Source organism: Marmota monax, unplaced genomic scaffold (assembly GCF_021218885.2).
Source record: "Marmota monax isolate L192 unplaced genomic scaffold, Marmota_monax_Labrador192_F-V1.1 WCK01_AAM20220418_F8-fsc00080, whole genome shotgun sequence".
NCBI classification, from domain to species: Eukaryota; Metazoa; Chordata; class Mammalia; order Rodentia; family Sciuridae; genus Marmota; species Marmota monax.
The window spans coordinates 8,036,354-8,059,171 of NW_026694750.1; the positions used below are offsets into that span (position 1 = coordinate 8,036,354).

The window sequence follows — 22,818 nt, forward strand, 5'->3', positions numbered from 1 at the left end:
GCGACTGCCCATGACAGTGCACTGGATTTCTTTCAGGGCCTTTTTTTAACAGACACTAGCCTTTCATCTGCCAGAACGAAGCAAAGGCCACTCCTTGGGCTGAGGCAGCCTTGTCTTTATGTGAGACTAAACTGTGAGCAGAAGTTGGATGGTTTGCTTTTCTGCTTTGTTTTGGCCTTCAGCAGGTGCCTATAGTAAGCTTTCCTCTCAGTATTCTTGGAGAAAAGCGTTCTGGTGCATACTCGGGACCCTTCAGAGGAGAGTGTGTTAATTCTGAGCATAAATGTGAGACACACTAAAAAGTAATCTTGTAGCAGTGTGGTGGTACACACACACCTGTAATCCCACAGGCTTGGGAGGCTGATGCAGGAGGATCACGGGTTCAAAGCCAGTCTCAGCCACTTAGCAAGACCTGTCTAGAAATAAAAAAAATTTAAAAGGCTTAGGGTATGGCTCAGTGGTTAAGTGCTCCTTGGCTGAATCACTGGTACAAAAAAATAATAATAATCTCATGCCAATAGATAAAGAAATCAGTAGAACTGCAGACTCAGTGATGAGCTGATGTTGGAGCTGCCAGATGGGAACAGTCAAGTGACTTGGTTTAAAAAGCTTTACTGATGACAGTGTATGCATGTCACTCATAGAAAGGGAGCTACTGAAGAGACATGTCACTCTTCAGCACCCAGGAAGGAATCTTGAAGCTGACCAGGTCAGTGGGAATCCAGTGAGGTATGCTAGCAGAGAAGGAAAAGGCTAGACAAAGAGTCTCCAGGGTATCCCAGCTGTGACAGACTGACTGCTGTGACATCTGACTGGGGCCCTGGCGGTGACAGACTGACTGGCTACATATAATTGGGGTTGGGGGAAGAAGAGGACAGAGGCTGTTTGAAGAGCAGTGGCCGGGAGGTTCTCAGTGAGGGAAGACTATGGATGACAGAGGCCTGTGACGCTCAGAGAGCTCCAAGCAACACCAATAGGGACAGAAGCTCCCGGCACCAAACTGCTGAAAAAGATGACATTTTGAATATAGCTACAGAAAAAAGAAACAAGAAAATTACCCTGCACTTTTTATTAGACAATTCAAGTGAGGTGACATTTTGAAGGGGCTGAATTGGCCATCCAGAGCTCCATACCCAGAGAAGAGGTGTTTTCAAGTTGAAGGTGGAGGAACAACTTTTTATCCCCGGGGCTGTGCGGTTTACTGCACTATATGTGCTCTGTGAGAATTGGGAGCTTCTCTGGGCAGGGTTGTCACGCACCTGCAGTCTGCATGAATGCTAGCTCTCTGGATGTGGCACAATACCCAGCAAAGCCACCCTCGATTCAGAGGCCAGCTGCGCTTCTGACCAGCTGGTCAGGAGCTTGGGAGGCTCCCTGATACCTCCACAAGTTCAATATTTTGCTAGAATAAGTCCCAGCATTTAGGAGAGCACTTTACCCCTGGCTGACTAGGATTAGGAGGTACGCCTGTGATTGTATGCATGTCTGTCCATTATGAGCCCCATGCTCAAGATTGCAGGGTTTTCCCCCACAGTGAGAACTGAACCCAGGCCTCAAGCATCCTAGGCAAGTGTTCTACTACTGAGCTACCCGCTAGCCCTTGCCACCTTCCTTTTAGCCTGGACGTACTTCCTTCCCTTCTGCCAAAGCAAGACTATTTCCAGTGCCATACCTTGAATGAGTGACTTCTCAGAGGAGCCCTGCGGTTTTTCAGGAGCCTGGGTTTTGCTTCAGAAGCTCTTGGTTGGCGAGGGTTGGGAGAGGGACATTTGTCTGTATGTGCTAACTGTGCAGGAGTACATACACAAACACCAGAGGGCCCTCCTCACCTTCACACTGCAGGGTGTGTGGCCCTCTTGTCGGAGCTCTGGTTCCCAGGTGTACCTCACTGTTCACTCTGTCCTGCAGCATGAAGCTCAGATTTCAGACCTTTTTAATTGTTCCTTTTGCCCTCAGTGTACCCGTAGGTGTACATACAGTCTAGTGACTCATTTGTTGTTGGTAGTTTTTAAAAGGTCTTGCTGTTGATGTTGAGCTCTTGTTTTGTTTGAAAGAATTTCTGGCTTTTGTCTGTCCTTGCATTAGTTCAGACACGTGCAGTTGGAGGTCATGGTAGAGCTGCTGTTGTTCTTAGTTGCGGTAGTTAGTACCTCATGTTCTACTTGTTCATTACGTTTCCATCAGAGACCTCTTCAGCAGTGACTTGACGTAGTCTTCAGCAGCCCCAGTTCTTTACGTACAGCTCTTAGGGCTGGGAGTGTCTTGGAATTCATACCTTTTCCAGGTTTAGAAAGATCAGGTGTGCATGTGCTATGCAGCTTCCAATCAGACACATGAGCACAGCCTATTCACACTGACTGGAAAAGAAGAATTGATGCCATGAGCCTGTTCTGCTCTGGTGTTGGGATCTCTAAACTGTATATGAGTAACAGGGTGTGCCTATGTGTTCTCCCGACTTGTTGCTGTGCTGAAACTGGAGAAATCGTTCCTGATAGATACCTTTGCTTGATTCAAAATGTCAATGCAGCATATAAAGAAATTCTCAAGAGGATTCAGCTTGTAAATTGTAAAAAATAAATAATATCATACTTAAAACCTCAAGATGGACTAAAATATATATATAATCATTTTATATTGCTTAATTAGCTCTATAGAATCCAAACATAGGCTGGGTTGATTTTATCATGGAGAAGGCACCTAAATTTTTTTTTTATTTCTTTTTTTTTTTGTAGTAGTAGTGCATGTCACTACTACAGTAATGCTCAGTGGTTGAGCACTCAACCACTGAGCCACATCCCAGGGGCACTCAACCATTGAGCCACATCCCAGTCCTATTTTGTATTTTATTTAGAGACAGTGTCTCACTGAGTTGCTTAGGGCCTTGCCATTGCTGAGGCTGGCTGTGAACTCCTGATCATCCTGTCTCAGCCTCCTGAGCCACTGGAGTGCTCCGCCATGCCCTACTCGCACCTAATCTTTAATGTAGTAATTTCATCTTTGGAAATCCCCTAAGGATTTTAACTTAATACAGTCATGAAAACAGACCACCTTTGCAATTGGGCTCTTTGGCTAAGAGGGTTGTGGTGCTCATAAGCACTGCAGATAGCTGACATGCACTACATACCTTCTTGTGTGACGTGACCTCTCTGCTCTGGACTGGGAGGCAGGCCTGATGAAAATGCCCTGATATCCATGAATAGTTGGATTGCCCCACCTATGGCATGTGTCCTGCTTCAGCTCTTTACTCCCAGCCACGGGATCTTAGCCCAGCCATGCTCGTGTATTTCTTAGGCCTTGCCTGAGTGCTGCAGGTCCTCTGAAGAAATCAGCTTCTCTTGGTTTTATTAATTTGCATTTTTAGAATCCCTCTCACTCTTTGAGTTGTAGGATAATTTCCCATGTTCTCTCTACTTGAACGCAGGACTTATGTGTGGCTAACAACATCTGTTTTGTTAACTTGTGTCTTCAATGTATGGCACATTGATGAAATTACATTATAGAAACTTAACACCATTTATTTATTGGGTGGGGGCAGGTATTGGGGATTGATCCCAGGAGTGCTTTACCTCTGAGCTACATCCAGAGCCCTTTTTATTTTGAGACAGGGTCTTGCTAAGTTGCATAGGGCCTTGCTAATTTGCTGAGGCTGGCCTCAAACTTGTGATCCTCCTGCCTCAGCCTCCCTAGTTAACTGGGTTTACAGACATGCACCAGTGCACCCTGCTCAACAGAATTTCTTAATGAATAGGTGCTCAGAGGACTTGACCCATAAATGACTTTAAAAATAAAATGGAGTTGTCAGGTAAACTTCAAAGACCAGCATTTGAGATTTATCCAGTGGCACCCTAAATAGTGGTAGGAAGGAAGGGGTCTGCTGTGCGGTGGCTGGTTCTTCCTCCTTATGGCAAGGAATGGTCTGGAACCTTTGTACTATGCAGGTGTTACACAGGTCTATCCTCAGAAGACAAGAGTCTGCCACCTGGCTCCAGAGGGCATAGGATGGCTGTGTTGGGTAAGGTTTGGAGTATTCAAGATGTTTGTGTATGTTGGGTTTGCTCAGAAAATTGATGACAAATCTGAATTTACTCCTAAATCTGATTTGAATTTTAACTACTTTAAGTTTTGACCATAAATACTTTGAACTTTTTTTTCTTCTTTCTTTCTTTCTTCCTTTTTTTTTTTTTTTTTTTTTTTTTGGTACTGGGGATAGAACCCAGGGACACTTAACTACTGAGCCACATTTCCAGCCCTTTTTTTATGTTTTCTGTTTGAATTTTTATTTTGAAACAGGGTCTTGCTAAGTTGCTTAGGGCCTTGCTAAATGGCTAAGGCTGGCTTTGAACTTGTGATTGTCTAGCCTCAGCCTCCTGAGCCACAGGGATTACAGGCGTGTGCCACACAGGTGTGTGCCACTGCACCTGGCTCAACCACACTTTCTGTTCTAGCAAGTGTAGTCATGTTGCAAAATGTTGAATGTAGGTCTTGGTTTTATTAAGTCCCTAGTTTCCCATTTTTCTTTAAGGGTAGTGCTGCTGGTTTAGGCTCATGTGCTGGGGAGGCAGGCCTGCTCTGGAGGTCCGTCTAGTGCACTGCACATGGTGGGCGTCTGTTTTCTTCTGAAAGAATGGGGAGCTTGAACTCTGGGTAGCACCTGAACCACAAATCCATCTAGGCATTCCCAGTAGAGCAAGCTGTGGTTTATTTTGCGGACTTGTTCTTGTCCTACCTTTCTCTTGATGTGGAACATGCCTGGAAGGATTTGTGTCTAGAGAGAGGGATACATTGTGATGCTGTTCTAGAGGAGGAATTCTCACCTGGGACTGGGGCCACCCCCTAGGCACACCAGGGGGCAGTTATAGCTGGGAACGGGGCTACTGGACATCCCCATGGCCTTGGAAACAAGGTCAGTGGTGCCCAGGTTGAGGTTGGAGACTCCCGGGCGGTCTCGGGGCGCCCCCCTTGCTACTGTGGCTGGTGGCGGTGGCGGTGGTTTGCCTTCTCTGATGGATTTGTGTTCCCTGACTTCCACGCCCACCCTTTCTTTTTTGAGGTGAAAGTCACATAACATAAAATTAAGCCATTTAAAAGAGAACAATTTGGCATTTAATGCATTCACAGTGTTGTGCAGCTACCATCTTTTACCCAACCTGCACTTTCATCACCCCAGGAGGAAATCCTGAGCCCATAAGCTGCTGCTCATCACCATAGCCCCTGGCAATACTGCACCCTGTCTCTCTGGATCTGCCTGCTTGGATATTCCATATAAATATGTGTGACCTTTTGTGTCTGGCTTTTTTTTTAAATACCTTTATTTTATTTATTTACTTTTTATATGGTGCTGAGGATCAAACTCAGCGCCTTGCACATGCTAGGTGAGCGTTCTACTACTGAGTCACAACCCCAGGGCCCCCCCCCCTTTTTTATACTGGGAATTGAACATGGGATGCTGTATGAATGAGCTACCTCCCCAGCCCTTTTTCATTTTTTATTTTGAGATTGGGCCTCGCTTAGTTGCTGAGGCTGGCCTCAAGCTTGTGATCTCCTCTTGCCTTAGCCTCCCAAGTAGCTGGGATCACAGGCGTGGCCACTGACCGTGTCTAACCTCATTACTGAGCAGGGTTTGTGAGGCTCACGACGTTGCAGTGTGTATCAGAGCTTTGCTCCCTGTATGGCTAAGTAGAGTTCCACTTTGTGGATACATCATGTGTTTCTGGCCCACTAGCCCATTGATGGGCACCTGTAGTTTCCACCTTCTGGCTAGTAGGTGTGTCTGTGCGGCCTCTGCAAACTTATTGAATCCTTGTCTTCAGTTCTTTTGGTTATATACCTAGGAGTACAGTTTCTGAGTCCTTTGGTAACTGGGTGTTTAACTTTTAATGAACCATGGAACTGTTTTTCTTGCATGCCCACTTTTACTTCCAAAAAACATGCTTGCTTTTACATAAGTAGTATAATTCCAAAATTAAACTGCTTTGTTAAGTGCCTTAGAATTTACAGTCCACCCAGAGGACAGTGGCTTGTTGATGCCCCTCCTGCCCCACACTAGGGGTCATAGCACAAGTCCTGGATGACTTGTGTCAGAACATGTAAAGGACTCTCAATAGTAACAAGTTCTGGCTTGAAGAGTGAGCAGCCAGAAGTAGTCTTTTTTTACAGAATTTAATTTGGGGAGTTACAAAAACCATCTTTATATATTTGAAACTTAATTTCTAGGAAGGTACAAGCAGACATTCCGAAGAAATCTAGAATTGAGCATTTTCATTCTGGCTGGAGTTGTGTTGAGGAGTTGGAGCCTCCCCTGTAATCTCTGGCCATTTCAGACAAGGCAGTGGGTGGAACAGAGGCACAGCTTGGAAGGTCCCCTGTAGGCTGGACAGGATTTGGAGACAGCCAGCCATGGCTTCCTAGGGATTCAGATGGAGGCCCTAAGTAACAGGCCACGTGTGGGGTGTGGGCCAGGGCAGCCTTGGGGCCTCTTGTCACAGTGGGTGCTTTGAATGCTTCTTGCCCACCTTTCTTTTGGTTTAATGCCAGGGTTAGGGTTAGGGTTAGGTTGTTTTCCCTAGAGTGCTTCTAAGTATTTTCATATGAAGTTGAGATCAGATTTCTTTTCTTTTTTTTTAATATTTATTTTTTAGTTTTAGGTGGACACAATATCTTTATTTTATTTTTTATGTGGTGCTGAGAATCGAACCCAGTGCCTCATACATGCTAGGCAAATGTGCTACCACTTGAGCCACATCCCCAGCCCTTTTTTAAAAAATATTTATTTTTTTAATTATAGGTGGATACAATATCTTTATTTTATATTTATGTGGTGCTGAGGATCAAACCCAGTGTCTCACACATGCTAGGAGAACACTCCACCTTTGAGCCACAATCCCAGCCCAAATTTCTTTGTTTTTATAGTGAAAAAGAAAATGTTACAATGGTACCAAGTGAAGCAGTTTGAGGGGAGGCACAGTAATAGGGGAGAGGTAGAGGAGTGTATTGTTACTTAAATGTAACTGTTGGTACAATGGAACATTTTCATCACACTCTGATCATAGTGCAAACAGCATTTTCTTTTAGTTACAGACAGATTTACATGTGTTGGAGACCAGACCAGAAGCACTTCTGAATTAAGGTAATTTCACGTATTAAGTGATACTCATCAGTTGTTTTTTTTGGGGGGGGAGGTGAGGCAGGGTACCAGGGATTGAACTAAGGGGCACTGAGCCACACCCCAGCCTTTTTTTATATTTTATTTAGAGACAGGGTCTTACTGAGTTGCTTAACACCTCACTTTTTGCTGAGGCTGGCTTTGCACTCAAGATCCTCCTGTCTCAGCCTCCTGAACCACTAGGATTACAGGCATGCACCACTGCGCCCAGATGTGTCAGTTCTTAAAATACAATGTGTAAATTTTGTCAGGGGTTTGTGTGGAGGTAACTGGGATTGAACCAGGGCCTTACACATGCTGGGCAAGTGCTCTCCCACCGAGCTACACCCCCCAGCCCAAGACACCCATCTTTTTTTTTTTTTTTTTTTTTTTTAAAAAACAAGCTTCCATTCAGCATTTAGCAAGAAGTCTTCAGGTCCCAAGAGGTGATGCGTTACAGTCTGGACAGGAGCAGTATTTCTCTACTATTTTCCATCAGAAAGCTTGAGAGTCCTTTTCTGAAATTGGATGCTGGTGGGAACACCAACACCTGATGTGGAAGAAGGTGGGGCGTGATCCAGTGCAGCAGCCCCTCTGTGCAGGTGTGAAGTGCAGTGGTGAGACCGGCGTGCCCGTGTTGGTGGGCAGTGGGTCCTGGCGAGGGCATGCGCTTTCTCTGTGTTCTTCTTGTCATTCTTTGAAGTTTGGGCATCCATCTCTGTGCAAAGATGAACTTGGCACCATCTTCAGAAATTATCTAAAGTGGATTGTAGACTGCATGTATGTTCTAGAATTCAAAAACTCCCGGAAGAAAACAACCATTGGGAGTTTGAGTGAAGCAGAGATTTTAGATATGGCGTCAAAGACAGAATCCAAAAAGGAAAACGTTTGTAAATTGGACTTCATCAAAATACAACACTGCTCCTTGAAGGGCGTTGCTGGAAAACGAGACACACCATGGGGTCAGTAGAAGACATTGACAGATCACAAGCCCTAGATGGCTGGTAACAGAATATGTAAAGGACTCTCAGTACTAAGAGAGCAGCCGACTCGAAAAAGGCAGGTGACTTAATAGATGCTGCATGGGAGAACACACAGTAGGTGAGCACTTGAAATGCTCAGGACCATTAGCCATCAGGGAAATGCCGTGAGACCACTGAGCACCCATCAGAGTAACCACATGACTAGGTGGGGCAAGGACACAGGGGACCAGAACCACGCTGTGCTGGGGTGGGAAAAGGCAGTTTCTGAAAATGCTGAGTACCGACGGTATGCCTGGTCATAGCACCCCTAGGTGAGCACCAACGGTGTGCACTCCTACATGCCCATCTACCCAGGAGAAATGGAAACTTGTGTAGGCAGCAGTGTGTCAGCATCTCCAGGCAGTTGTGCTGACAGCGGGAGCCAGACCATTGCAAGGCACAGGGCATGTGCTTCTCTGTACACACACTCCTGTAAGACATGACAGTGACGTGCCGCGACCCAACACGTTTGTGGTTACCTGGGTTAGGGCAGGCTGGGCAAGGACAGCAGCCGGGTGCGAGGAGATTTGGGGGTTCGTGGATGTGTATATTATCCTAATTGTGGTTTCATGGGCGTGCACGTGTTTAGGCTGCCTCAGGTGATACACATCTCTTACGTCCCATCTGTCAACACAGAAAACCAAACCAACGACTAGAAAGTAGCACTAGCACTTCTCACACAGCCTTGGGTTCTGCTGCTCCTCTGGTGTCCAGACTCAATTTCAGTGGAAGGGCCTGTTCCTCTGTATTTCTACCCATTGCTTAAAAATTTTAGGTCAAAATTTCCATAACTACTTTCACAATGAGTGTTTTCCTTTTAATTTTTTTTTTTTAGTTATTGATGGAGTTTTATTTTTATTTATTTACTTATATGTGGTGATGAGGATCAAACTCAGTGCCTCACACATGCTAGGCAAGTGCTCTACCACTGAGCCACAACCTTAGCCCCACAACAAATTTTTAATAGGTATCACCTCTGTCAGTCTCTGTCCTAGGGGCCACACACTGACTTTGTGTAGCAGGTATAGTGGGCACTGTTGGTGTCTTCACCTTCAGACACCTCCCACTTTGCTGCTGAGAGGCTTACCCAGGAGACTGGCCTGAGGTCACAGAGCAATAAGGAGCAGCACTAGGTTGGAACCTGGGCTTGCCACTTTCCAACCATAGGCTGTCATGCTGCTTCCTACCAGCAGGGCTGTCAGGTGCCACAAGTCCTGCATAGGTAGGCAGTACCTGCAGGTGCCAACGGAAGCACTGTCCTTCAGGGTTGAAAGGAAGGAAATAGGTGTGAAACGGGTCCTTTCTCCACAGGGGAGGCCCTTGCGTGGTGAAGAGCAGTCTTTGCCGACTTGAGTGCTCACAGACCCTTGTGTGGTTTGCAGTTGTCTCATCACCCACCCTGGAAGGTCATCCTGTGAGTGGAAGGCATTTGTTGCTAAGACTCCATTGATCACATGCAAGGCTTGGTTCTAAAATTAAAGTAGGACTTCCTGTGTGGCTTCAACATGTCTGAAGGCATTGTATTTATCGAGAGATTTTTGACTGCTTAGGATGTGCTCAGTCCTGGAAGCAAGAAGAGGCCAGGGCTAACGAAGTCAGTAAAGGGGATCAACCTGGAAGGGTGTGATGCCCCGGGAGGAGAGCGAGTAGCCTGGCTTTCTAGACACTTGCTCATCACACTGGGGAGGCTGCTCTTACCTGCACTACCACACCTGGTGGGTAAGCGAGCAGCCTTGTACCTGTTGTGAAGAAAGTGGCACTAAGGAGCCAGGGGAGAGTCCTCCTTATCCTTGGCCCTGTGGGAATGGGACCATATCATGCAGGGAGAGCTTGACTGTGCTGTCTACTGAGGTGATGGTGGCCATGCACCACAGGTGGTGGGATCATCTGACATAGTCCAAATCGAACTGAAATATACACCAGATCTCAAGACTTAGTGTCACCAATGGCTGTGATATAATTGTTTTATATTGATTGCATGTTGAACTAAGGTTTTTGACACTTAGGATTAAATATTGTACTAAAATTATTGTTGTTTCATTTTACTTTTAATTGTTTAAACCACTGTAAGATTGAAAATTCTCTATGTGGCTCATGGACAGTGCTGGTTCAGGGAGATTCCTGGCTGGAAGAGAGCTGTGAGCCAAGGTCAGATGTCTAGGTGTGCTAAACCCATCAGCATACTAGGTAGGTAGTGGTTTTGAGTCACTTCCTCTAGAAGTGGAGAGACTAAAATCCCCTTTTCCAGATGGAGGACCTGCAGTTAAAAGGAAGGTTGTCACTTTGTCCCTACAGAAGACTGTATTGTTTTCATTGCATCTTGGTTGATGATAGGTGGTGACTGAGGAAGTGAGATTTCCTTGGGTGGTCTTGTGACAATCACTGGCCAGTCATGGATTGCTTCAGGGTAGCTAAATTGGAACCAGGGGTTTGGTTGGTAGCTGTGAGACTGCTGGGGCAGGGTTGTGGGTACATGGTGTACTGAGACCTCTGTTGTAGGATGCAGGTTCCTGAGGCACCCTGGAGATCTAGGGGCAAATTGTGACCCACCTTTCATTTCCAAAGTGCTTGAAACCCAAGTGGTGAAATCAGGGATTCTCTGTGCCACCTGCTCAGATGATTGTTAGTCTGTCATTCCTCTGGATTCTGCTGTGGTCCCGAGGACAGGGGCATGCCTTGTCACCAGTGTCCTGTCCCCTGGAAGGCGTTCAGGCAGCAGTGAATAAAGTGAATAAGGTTCTTGGAGCACTGCTGAGCTTTTTAAAAAGAAAATTATAGTTCTTGGGATTGAACTCTGACTCAGCCTGATCAGAAAGCAAATGAGCTGCAGTTTGTACTGTGAAATGATGTTTAGCAGAGTGGATGGGTTTGAAGGTGCGCCAGAGCTGTGTGGAGACGAGCAGGACACGCGGAGGTTTTTGTATGGTGGAGCTTGTTTCCTCTCCTTCTGTGGGGAGGCACTCCTGGCTGTCTGGACTTAGTTTGGGGAAGAACACTCTTAGGACAAACTCTGCTCACCAGGCAGTCCTTGTGCCTGGTTAGACCCCCTCTCACCATGGTAACAGACACACTCCCGTCCTGAAGGGATGGGCTTCTGCTCTCATGCACACTTTTGCACGTGTGTAGACTGTGGTCCTGGCCTTCCTGTGGGAAGGAGAATCCTGAGTGGGAGGAAAGGCAAGGAAGCGGGGAGTCAGTTCAGGGCTGTGAGGTGCTGTGAGTGAGCTGCGCATTGTGCAGAGAGCGAGGAAGGTGTGGGGACTGTGGCAAGCCCAAGAGAACCAGGTGAACATGTCGGGTGTGAAGCGTGGACATGTAAGGCTGGCCGTTTGGGTGTCCACACAAACTTGGTAAGAACTGACATTGAATTCTTCTCAAAAGCAACCAGCTAAAGTGGCAGTGTGCTCCAAGGTCACTGCAGAAAATGTGTCCTGGCAAGACCTGCTCCTGCAGTGCTGAGTGTTCACGTCTCCCAGAGCCAGGAGATTCATTCAGACCTGGGCTTTGTTTGAGATGTATTGAACACATGTTTATAATGTGGTCAAAAAAGACCAAAAACTATTTTGACTTCTTAAAAAATGTAAGAGAGGGCTGGGTTGTAGCTCAGTGGTAGAGCGCTTGCCTGCCATGTGTGAGGCACTGTGTTTGAGTCTCAGCACCACATATAAGTAGAATAAAGATCTATCAACAACTAAAAAAAAAAAAAAAAAAAAAAAAAAATTTTTTTTTTTAATGTAAGAAAATGTGCAAACACAGAGATAACTGTGTGGTCACCCAGCTTCAACATTTTCAGAAACTGGCCATCTTTGTCCGTCTCCCCTTTTCCTCAGTACTTCTTTGAAGGACTTTGAAGCAAATCCCAAAATCTGTCATTCCACTTACCAGTGACGAGCACTTGTAGCTGTTAAGGGTTGCATTGTAATGTCCAGCAAAAGAGCAGAAGTTCCTTCCTGTCATCTGATACCTGGATGTCTTCCCAATTTTCTCTTCAAAAAAATCAGGCTGGTCTTGAATTTCTGGGCTCAATTGATCCTCCAGCCTCAGCCTTCTAAATACTGAGACTAAGGTGTGCACCACCTCACCCAGTTTGTACATTTGGATTTTGAATTGAGATCCAAGATCCCAGCATTTTTCTTCTTCTTTCTTTCTCTTTTTCCCCCCCTCCCTCCCTCCTCTTCCCCCTCCCCCCTCCCCCTCCCCTTCCTCCTCTGTTGTCGTTGTTGTTTTGTTGTTTTGGTACCGGGGTGCTTTACCATTGAGCTACATCAATCACTAAGGTGCTTGGTCTAGCCTCAAAACTTGAGATTCTCCTGCCTCAGCCTCCTGAGCCACTAGGATTCCAGATGTATGCCTCCATGCCCAGCAGACCCCAGTATCTTAAGAAGTGATTTTTGTTTGTTTATTTTGGGGGGATATTCCTCAGCCCTTTTGAATTTTCATATTGAGATAGGTCTTGCTAAATTGCCCAGACTGGCCTCAAGCTTGCAGTCCTCCTGCCTCAGCCTCCAAGGTAGCTGGGATTACAGGTGTGCACCATCACATCCAGTTTAAAAAGTGGTTTTCAATGGAAAATTGAAATACGTACAAAAGTATCTGCATAAGAAATTCCATCAGCAGACTAAGCTATTACTTGCTTATGGCTGGCCTTGTTTCTATGTGCCCCCCTCTATTTCCCTTCTTGGTTGTTTCAAAGCAAATTTCAGAAATACCATTTTGTTCTTCAGAGATTTCATTGTTGTCTTTAAATGATAAAGCCCCATTAAACATGTAGTGCTGTTGTCACACCTACAAAGTTGCACAGTTCATGTGACTCCTTCCACAAGTCTGCTTTCTGCTTGGTCAGGGTATCCCTTAACTGCCTGAATCCACAGATCTTCCCTCTTTCCCTGGTCGCAGGAGTGTGATGTTAGGGATCACCGCTGTTGAAGTCTGTGCTTCCAGCCAAGACCAGCAGTGCGCGCTCACACCTGACTGCTGCTCAGATGTCGTCGTAGGCATCACGTACATATATATATATCTTCATTTCAGCCCTGTGACATAGATAACACTGTTCCCATTCTGCGGTAGCCAGACCAGAGAAGAGTGCTTTGGTGTGAGGGTCATAATCTTCACGTTTGCAAAACCAGAATCTTGAGCGCATTTCCATGCGTGTGGCCCCTGTAGCAGCTGTTGCAGCCTGGTGCCCCTGGGGGGCACTGTCAGTGGTGGTGGGCATTCATTCTCCGCTTCATTCAGGGGCCTTGATCCGAAGCATATGCCACTGCCCTGAGTTTGTCAGGAGGTGGTAGAGGCACCACCTGTCAAGCATGGTGCCACACGTGTGGAATGTTCTTCTGGGAGAACCCTGCCAACACGTGGCTTACAGAGGTGTTGCATGCCATCTCAAGTAGGGGCAGATCCCTTTAGTACACATTTTCTGGTTTTTGTATTTTGTGGTGCTGGGGATCAAAGTCAGGGCCTTATGCATGCTAGGCACTAATAAACTGCACTCCCAGTCCACTGCTTTTAAATCATTTAAATTTCTATGAGTAGTATTTCTAAAACAAAAGTCCTAAATAAAATCTACTGGCAGATGTGGGTCATGAGCAGACATGAGACCTCAGCAGGACCTGTCTTAGGGGATTAAGGTGGAAAGTGCAGCCTCAGCAGGACCAGAGCTTACCCAGGTGTGTTGGAGGAGAGCAGCCGCAGGCAGGCAGAATTGATGGTGGGGCTTCCCAGAAGAGCTGGGGGACAAGGCGCAGCCTGGAGAAAAGCAGTAGTGAGTAAATGTAAGTAGGACTTTTTAACAGACATTTCATTCTTAAACTTTGAAAGTAGTATGAGCAGCTTTACCAACGCTGGGAGACTCGATAGAAAAACATGGCCAACGATTCTCATGAAAGTGTAGTTAGCCTCTAAGTATATGTTCTTCTAAAACAACTAGAAGTATTGCATTCAAATCTGTGTTATTTTAAAATTTAATATATAATTAACAATCCCCCAAATTTTTGCATTGTTATTTCATTATTATCAGTGATACAGCACACTTTATCTAGCAATTATAAAAAGTTAACAATAGCCCTCCCCACTTTTTTAAACCAAAACATGTAGAGAAAATAATGTAAATGCTTCTTGACTCCATAGAGAAGCTGTTAATTTGGGGAGCTGGTGGCAAGCAGACCACTTATGAACCCCCAGGGAAGAGCAGAAACTGCCCCGCTCTTCCTGTGCCTTCTTGCAAAAACAGCCACTGCTGGTCTTTTTTCCTATGTGTAGAAAAAAAAGATGGTCTAGTATTGGCACTGCTGCCTGTCCTCTTCACATGGAAGGGCATCCTGCCTTATGGGCTGGTCTGCTTGTTCCCCTGCTGTCTCTTCACAGTGACCGTGAACTTGAGCAGGTGGGGAAAGCCTTCTGTGTGATAAGCAGAAGGTGGCCTGCTCACGGTGTGTGCCATCCATTGCCCTGCAGCTCAGCTGGGGCCATGTGCCTGTGACCTGCAGGTGGGCCAGAGCAGTTCAGCTGTAAAACCTCCTTCCAGATTTTGTTGTGGAAAATAGTGTTTAAATTTTTCATCTTTACAAAGACTAGTGAGAAAGAAATTTATTGACAGGCATTTAAATTTTTTTAAATACTTTTTTTTGTAGTTGTACATAATAACTTCATTTTATTTATTTATTTATTTATTTTTATGTGGTGCTGAGGATCGAATCCTGGGCCTTGCACATGCAAGGTGAGCGCTCTTACCGCTGAGCCATAACCCCAGCCCCAGGCATTTAAATTTTTAAAATTTACATTTTCTAGTTTTTCTCTAGTTGCTGAGGCTGGGCTGAACTTGGAATCCTGCCACAGCATCCTGAGTTGCGAGGATCACAGGTGCACGACACTGCACCTGACTAAATTGCCTGTTGACTAGAACTGTGCCTCCTGATGACCCTGACTGCCCCTTTTCCTCACACTGCCTCCAGATGGTGGGATGGAGGAGCCTCTTTACAACTGAGGACCATTCTGTTGGGGTGCTGGACTGGGAAAAACTGGCACTGTAACCTGCTATGAAATGCAAGCAGGGCAGTCGTGTGAACCAGCTTTCAGTTCTAAACATGGTTTCGTACTCTGTTGATCCTTCTTGCTCTCACATGGTGATGTTCATAAATTGCAGTCCTTAGGCTTGTGTGCTAAAGAGTTAGAGCCAGGCGTGGTGGTTCACACCTATTGTCCCTCTACAAAAGAAGCTGAGACCAGAGGATTGTCTGAGCCCAGCAGTTCAAGACCAGCCTGGGCAAAAAAGCGAGTCCTCCGCGGTTCAAGAAAAAAAAGAGGGACTCCCAGTCTTTCCCTACCAGAGTGGCCTGCCCAGTGAACTTGCCTTGTCCTGTGCCAACTACACTTTGTTCACGCAGGCAGCCTGGGCGTGGGCCCTCTTCCTATGGAGCTTTCCTCGTGGCTCCTGTCCCTCATGAGGAATGCCTGGAGAAGCAGCCCCCAGGGTCAGCAGTCTTTCTGAAACTTGCTGTACACTGAGCTTTCCTAGACAGTAGCAACCGCAGGTCCTGGTCTGCATGTCGGGGACTCTGCCTCAGGTCACAGCCAAGCGTGCAGGCCTTTCTTGGTAGTTCTGCAGACTCGCTCTCACCACTTGTGAGTTTGAGAGTACTCTGGTTCCCTGAGAGACTGGTGTTTAACTGACACTTTTTTGCAGTTTCCAGTGCTGATGGGCACACTCACCCCTCTGTCCCTGCTAAGCAGCCCCCAAGGGCACTTTGTTGTTTGAAGAGAGACTGGTGTCATCAGTGAGCACACATTAGGACTCTGCAATGAGGAGCAAGAGACGATGATTTTTGGATGCTTTTGTGCAGAGGAAGGTGATGAGGAACATTAAAAAACTAGGCTTTGTGGGTCATTCAGATAAAGCCCCCCAGATGTGTTTAAATCTCGGGGACATTAGATATTTGATGTATAGTGTAGTAACCCTATTACTTTTACATGGAATTGTGATGGTAAAGTTGTGAGCCTGTGTGACTTGCATGAGAAACTGAGATCCGTGTGGGAACCGTGTTTGCATGTAAGAGCTGACGTTCCGAAGTGAATAAGGTGCTGGTGGTTCCAGCTGAATAAGGCTCTGGTCTTATTTATGACTGACTCAGCAGCCAAGATCCTAATCAGAAATGCCATCTCCTGTGACATCCTCCTGGGAAAAGGCTTTTCAAGAGGACGGTTTTGGTAGACTCTTGATAAGGGAACTAGGCAGGCATACGGGCTCCCACTAGCCTGATTCCACTGGGCCCAGAAGGCCCATTTTGGTGGGAATGAAGGACTGCTGGATACTACCTCTGTCCTTTCAGGATTGCTGTGGTTACTGCCGTGGCTTCAGGGTTCTAGTTTGCCAAATACCTGTGGTTGTTTCCTAAGGTAACTGCCCCTGGGATTTGGTGTGGTGTCTACTCTAAACGTTAGTCTTGTGTCCTTGGTTTATAGGGGAGACTCAGAAAACGACAGTGTTAAGCATTTGCATTTTCCTGAAGAATGCTAAAACAAGTTTTTTTTTTTTTTTTCAATCCACTATCGAAGTCCTGTGAGACATGGTCACATTATGCAAAGCCAGTGTGTAATTGTCATCTTCACTTACCAATTTTTTTGTGCTGTTTCTGTCTCAGATCACGGATTCTTTGAGGTGGCACTGAAAGCACTAAGACCTGAAGATGAGTGAACTTGACCAGTTGCGGCAGGAGGCGGAACAACTGAAAAACCAAATCAGAGTATGTACCTGCATGTGTCCAGGCTCACTAGTCATGTGGTTCAGACCAGACGGTACCATCACAGGAAGGGGGTTATAGAGCCAGGCTTTTGGTCTTTCGGAAAGAAATTGAATCTTTTTCTTTTTTTTTTTGGTACCAGGGATTAAATTCAATGGCACTTGTCCACTGAGCCACATCCCAGCCCTATTTTGTATTTTATTTAGAGACGGGGTCTCATTGAGTTGCTTAGCACCTCTCCATTGCTGAGGCTGGCTTTGAACTCGTGATCCTCCTGCCTCGGTCTCCCGAGCTGCTGGGATTACAGGCATTTGCTACCTCATCCGGTTGAAATTGAATCTTAATTTGGCTCAGCATGTGCTAGTCTTAGATCCAGTACTTTGTTTTCATGCACATTATAATTATTGGTTATTTGAATACATATGAAATGTTTCTGTAGAATTCAGAAAGGTCTGTTTTACCATCACTACCACTCCTTGTCTTCTTTTCTTTTTTTCTTTGGTACTGGGATTGAACCCACGATGTTCTACCACTGAGAGGCATCCTCAGCCCTTTTATTTAATTTTGTTGCCCAGGCTTCCTTGAAATTGTGACTTTCCTGCCTTAGCCTCCCATATAGCTGGGATTGCAGGCGTGTACCACCATGCCTGGCTCTTCTGTGCTTTTTGTCTTCACCTTGGGAAATAGTTTTGTGACTTGGTCACTGTATCACAGGGTGAATTCTGCCCCGTCCCCTGAAGATAATGGCTACCAACTTTAGGGTAGACAAGGTGCTTACAGACAAGAGCTTTAACAACAACAAAGCAAAAGTATTTTAGCTGTGCCTGTTTTTCTTTCTTTCTTCTTAATTTCAAAGAGGAATATTCCCTAGGGATGGCTGTGGGAACCTACGACTTTTGAGAGACTGAAAGCTAGATGTATCTGATTGAGGTTAAAACCGGACAATGAATAACTTCAACGGAATTCTAAAACATTGAATTCTCGGGACTGCAGTTGTGGCTCAGTGGTGGAGCGCTCACCAGCACCACGTAAAAATAAACGAATAAAGGTTAACAAAAGGCCACAAACATTTAACTCTCTCTTGCTTTCCTCCTTTCTTGTTTTGATGGTGCTGGGTTGACACTTGGGTCCTCTTGTCTAAAAGGCAAATTCTACCACTAAGCCATACCCCCACCCGACACCTATTGCTAAATTGCAGAATCCACAGGCTTTTTATAAGGGAGAGGTTGATCTAAAAGGAGTTAGTTCTGCTTGGTCCCCTCTGTGAACATTTTTTAGAGACACATTAATGCAACAGTGTGTGTGTCCTCCCACTTGCCATGATGAATGAGGGAAGAGGAGACAGGCTCATCAGCAAGAAGTCACAGTGTTGAGCACGTTTCTGAACAGCAGCTCAGTTCTGAGTGCAGTGCCAGGACAAAGCCGCAGGCTTCCTTCTACATGCCAGTCATGCCCAGCAGCCTTGCTGGAGAAAGAAGCACCAACCTCATGTTCGCCACCTTTGTCTCAGACTTGAGAAAAAACAATGGAATTACTGAAATTTACAGCTGGAAAAAAATAGAAAATATCCTCTAGTTTAGGAATTTTACAGCTGGATGTTTAAAATGGCCTGCTACAGTTCAATGCATGAGAGAAGGATCTAGATTTTTATTAGCTTTATTAGGTCAGGCTTCCTCAATGTGTGTCTTTACCCAGGACTAACTAATGAAATACATTTTAAAATATTTGCTTTGATATAAAGTTATTCCCTGACATACTTGTTTGAATAAAACCAAAAGATATTTCTCTATTTTATTTTTTGGTGATGCTGGGAATCTTACTAGGGCCTCATACCCATCAGGCAAGCAAGAACTTTATAACTGAGCTATACTTGTGTTTTTTGGGGGTTTGGGGGGGTTGTTTGTTTTGAGACAGGGTTTCTCTCTGTTACCCAGACTGATCTCAAACTTATGGGCTTAAGTGATTCTTCCGCCTCAGTCTCCCGAGAGTAGCTGGGATCACAGGTGAGAACTTCCATCCCTGTCTTGCCTAAAAATTTGTCTGACTTAAAAGCTTAAGCTTCTAGCTGGGAGTGGTGGTATGTGCCTACAATCCCAGCTACTCAGGAAACTGAGGCAGGAGGATCCCAGATTGATGGCCAGCACCAGCAACTTCATGAGGCCCTGACTCAAAATTTAAAGAAAAAATTAAAAGGGCTTGGGGTCTAGTTCAGTGGTAAAGCCCCTGGGGTTTCAATCTGCAGTACAAAAAACAAACTCTTAAGCTTCTACATAATTCATTTTGAAGTAAGCACTGGTTTTGGTAAATTAAAAAGCAAAACTGTGATGTTGTTGCTTAATGTTAGTGTAATTGAGTCATTTTCCCTGAATTCAAAGCACTCTAATTGGTTTACTGCTTTTGAGATCATATTTCTTCTTTACCCAAAACCCGATGGCTAAGAATGTAACCAGAGTGGTACAGGCTGAGGGGTTGTGAAGCCCTGCCTGTGTGCCTGATGGAGTGGACATGTGCCCATGTGTGACTGTCCTGCTAAGACATGTTGCCTTCCATGGCTCTGTGATCTTTTTGTGATCCTGGGGATCCAAGCCAGGTCCTCACATGTGCTTGGCACATACTCCACTGAGCTGCAGACCCAGTACTTTCTAAAAAATTGCCCAGGCTGGCCTTGAATTTGTGATCCTCCTACCTCTATCTCCTGAGTCCCTGGGACATTTTGTTTTTCTAATAAGTGAAAATTTTTCATAAATTGTTGCTCATAAATGTGGACTCGGCTCTGTTCACAAGAGACCGTGTGGTAGAGGGAGACTGACGGGAGACACTCTCCTGTGTTTTCACCCTCACATGTGGAACGCACAGGGTCCTCCTGGGCCCACGTGGTGGCACATGGCCTTTGATAAATGCTCTTGTTGCCATATTAAAAATGTGGAGGCAAGCAGCCCTTGCAAGTCTCCTTTCAGTGTTTTAGTATGTGCTTGGTGCTCTTTTATTGAGATGTTTGTCTTCAGAGTTCAATTCATAGCCCACCCTTAAGGGAATGCCTCCATTCGCCCCAGTGCATTTCACCTGCACACGGTCAAGGCCCAGGAGCCCATCGTGGGCAGCGCGGCTCCATACCATTCCTGTACCCTTGCTATCCTGATGAGGATCTACTCCATAGACACCTGCCTGGGGTTTGGGCTTTGTCTCTGAAGTGAGGACTCGGTGCTGTGCTGCCTCCTTTGCACAGGACCAGGGGGTGAGTTGAAGGCCGTTGAGTCCATTACCCCAAATAGGAAGATAAAACTTCTTTCAAAAAGTATGTTTTTGTGAGTATTCGAGGATGTCATGCTGATTAAAGCTGCAGAGCGAACAGGAAACAGCAGGTGATTCCAAGAAGGGTCTTTTTTTCTTTCTTAGATTTGATTTTCAGCTTAAAAGACCCCAAAGGACGTTTCATTGTTCTTTTGATTGTATTATTGAGGAAACATGGGTTCTTGGAGATGCTGATTGAAACAAGGCATAGCTTAAATACTCAGAGGGCACAACTCACTCAGGAACAGACCAGCTGCCCTGAACACATGGTGCAGAAACTGGAATTGGCCAGAGCTCAGGCCTTAGCTCCATGTGTGAGATAGCAGGACACCCGAATAACAAGAGAGTGAAGCCTCTCCTGTGGCATTGCTTAGGGTCTACCATTTGTCTGGACAGAATAGGAGAAGGGTTGTTTGTTTGATCATTCCCTCTGATGGAGTGGACAATGTGCTCTGCTGTGCGTGTCCATTGCACTAGAAGTTAACTGAGGGATGTTGCACTGTCCTCCTCGAGCAGGTGTGGGGCTGGCTTGCACCAGGAGGCTTTTCTACAGCTTGCAGGTGAAGGAGTGTGTTCTGAGAGGCACTGAGCTCCCTGACAGCCATGCTGGCCGAAGTGGAGAGGCCTTGGCTCGCCTGTGCTTTCCCTGCTCTTCAGCAGTGGTCTCACCACAGCCAGCTCTAGGCGTGTCTAGATGCCCACATGGATGTTAGAAATCAACCAGGGTTAAGCTGCTTAGGTGCCGTATTTTATTTCTTCTGTTTAAAAAATTCCTGTTGTATGGCTGGGGATATAGCTCAGTTGGTAGAGTGCTTGCCTCGCCTGCACAAGGCCCTGGGTTCAATCTCCAGCACCACACGCACACAAAAAAATTCCTGTTGTGCCTTTTTTGAAGCAAAAGCCATATATAATATTAACACACATGTATTTGGAAATAAATATTAAGCTTCATACTTGGCAGAAAAAATTAATTGATGAGAAGACTTGCTACTCTGAATCTTTCTCATCTACTTTACTCCAGAATTTGTTTTCAGTTGACCCCCGCGGCTGCTCACTTTGCTGCTGAACTGCATTCCCAGCCCAGCTCTCCTCATTTTATTACTGATGTAAAAATGCTTTTTTGGTGTGTTTTAATAACAAGCAGAATTACTAATAACTTCCATTAAAGAAGAATTTGGAATCTAGGTTTGGTATGCAGTAATAGTAATCTCAGCATATTTCCATGCTATCAGTTCCCAAGTATTGCCGTCAACTTCATAAAAAATGGTCATCTCCAGTGAGGTGGTTTGTCCTGAAATACTGCTCTGGCAGTGCCCCAGCTGGCATGGTGGTAACAGGTGGTCAGATGACAAAGCGTTTTCTTACTAGGAATTGTGGTGGGTTCATTCAGGTCATGCTCCACTCAGATGCTGAACCTCATAAAGCTGTCGCCTCGTTTTCCTTCATGATACGGAGCTTTCTACTTACAACAACACATGCTGATTTGAGATTTCAGGACTCATTTTCTAGTAACTTTTGATCACTTCTTAGTGGTGTAAACAATTTAACATTCATGGTGTATCTCTTCACAGTTCTTACCTGCTTCCATAGATTTACATACATGAAAGCAGATTGATAGATATCCAGGTATGGTGACACACACCTGTCATCCCAGCCATTGGTGAGGCTGAGGCAGGAAGGTCACAAGTTCAAAGCCAGCCTATGCAAAAGTGAGGTTCTAAGCAACTCAGTGAGACCTGTCTCTAAATAAAAAACAAAATAGGGCTGGAGAACTGGAGATGTGGCTCAGTGGTTGAGTCCCCCTGAGTTCAATCCCCGGCACCAAAAGAAGAAAAAGAAGGGAATACAGATTGATAACAGGATAGCTTTGACCAGGAAATTTAATCAGAGTTTGAGTGTCTGATTCCTGATTCCTTGCTGTTTACATAGAATTTAGATTTAATGATTATATGGCTTGAAAGCAAAGTCCTTAGTTAATACAATCTAGAAGAACATTTGTTTGGCCTGGGTAGTGGGTCTTTTGGGGGGCCCCCACCCCTTTTACCCTCAGGTGTCGTTGGACAAAAGCACGTGTCTGGTGGCCCTGGAAAGGCAGTGTTGGTTCCCGTGCTTTTCTTTGCTGTCCCAGCTTCCAGTGTGCTCTTTCCAGGGCTGCCTAAAGTTCTGAGACCTGTGGGTACTGCAGGCTTGGGTGGGTTTGGGTATCATGAGTGTCTATACAGGGTGGCCTGGGCAGTCCACAAGCACAGTGCACTGGGGGAGAGGGGAGGCAGGGGAGATTGCCCCACCCTGTTCTGCTGGTGCTGTTTGCAGTTGGTGGAGGCTCTCTGAAACTTGCATGTGGGGGGAGTCCTGGGACTGAATGTAAGAGATGTGACTAACTTACTTTGTCCTTGTCTTTCAGGATGCTCGAAAAGCATGTGCAGATGCAACTCTCTCCCAGGTAAGAAACAATTGCACAGCGCAGTGTCCCTCCCAGGGCAGAGGCTGGTGGGGCCTGGCACCTGCCCACAGAACTGGAGTGACCTTGCTCCTGGGGCTCCTGTGCAGTAAGGTGGAAGGCCACTGCAGGGTGCTTCATTCAGAAGTCCTTCTGAATCTAGGCATGAGGAGCCATGGCTTTTTTCTA

At 45.8% G+C, this 22,818-nt stretch overlaps 1 protein-coding gene across 4 annotated transcripts in view; it reads left to right on the top strand.

Annotated features, from left to right (window-relative positions):
- Positions 1-22,818, top strand: part of Gnb1 (G protein subunit beta 1) — a 70,514-nt gene that overhangs the window by 26,400 nt on the left and 21,296 nt on the right. For all 4 annotated transcript variants that reach the window (XM_046424606.2, XM_046424604.2, XM_046424605.2 and 1 more), the window contains exons 2-3: positions 16,800-16,901; positions 22,594-22,632. In XM_046424606.2, the coding sequence (XP_046280562.1) occupies positions 16,845-16,901; positions 22,594-22,632 (96 nt within the window). In that variant the 5' untranslated portion in view covers positions 16,800-16,844. The remainder of the gene's footprint in view (positions 1-16,799; positions 16,902-22,593; positions 22,633-22,818) is intronic.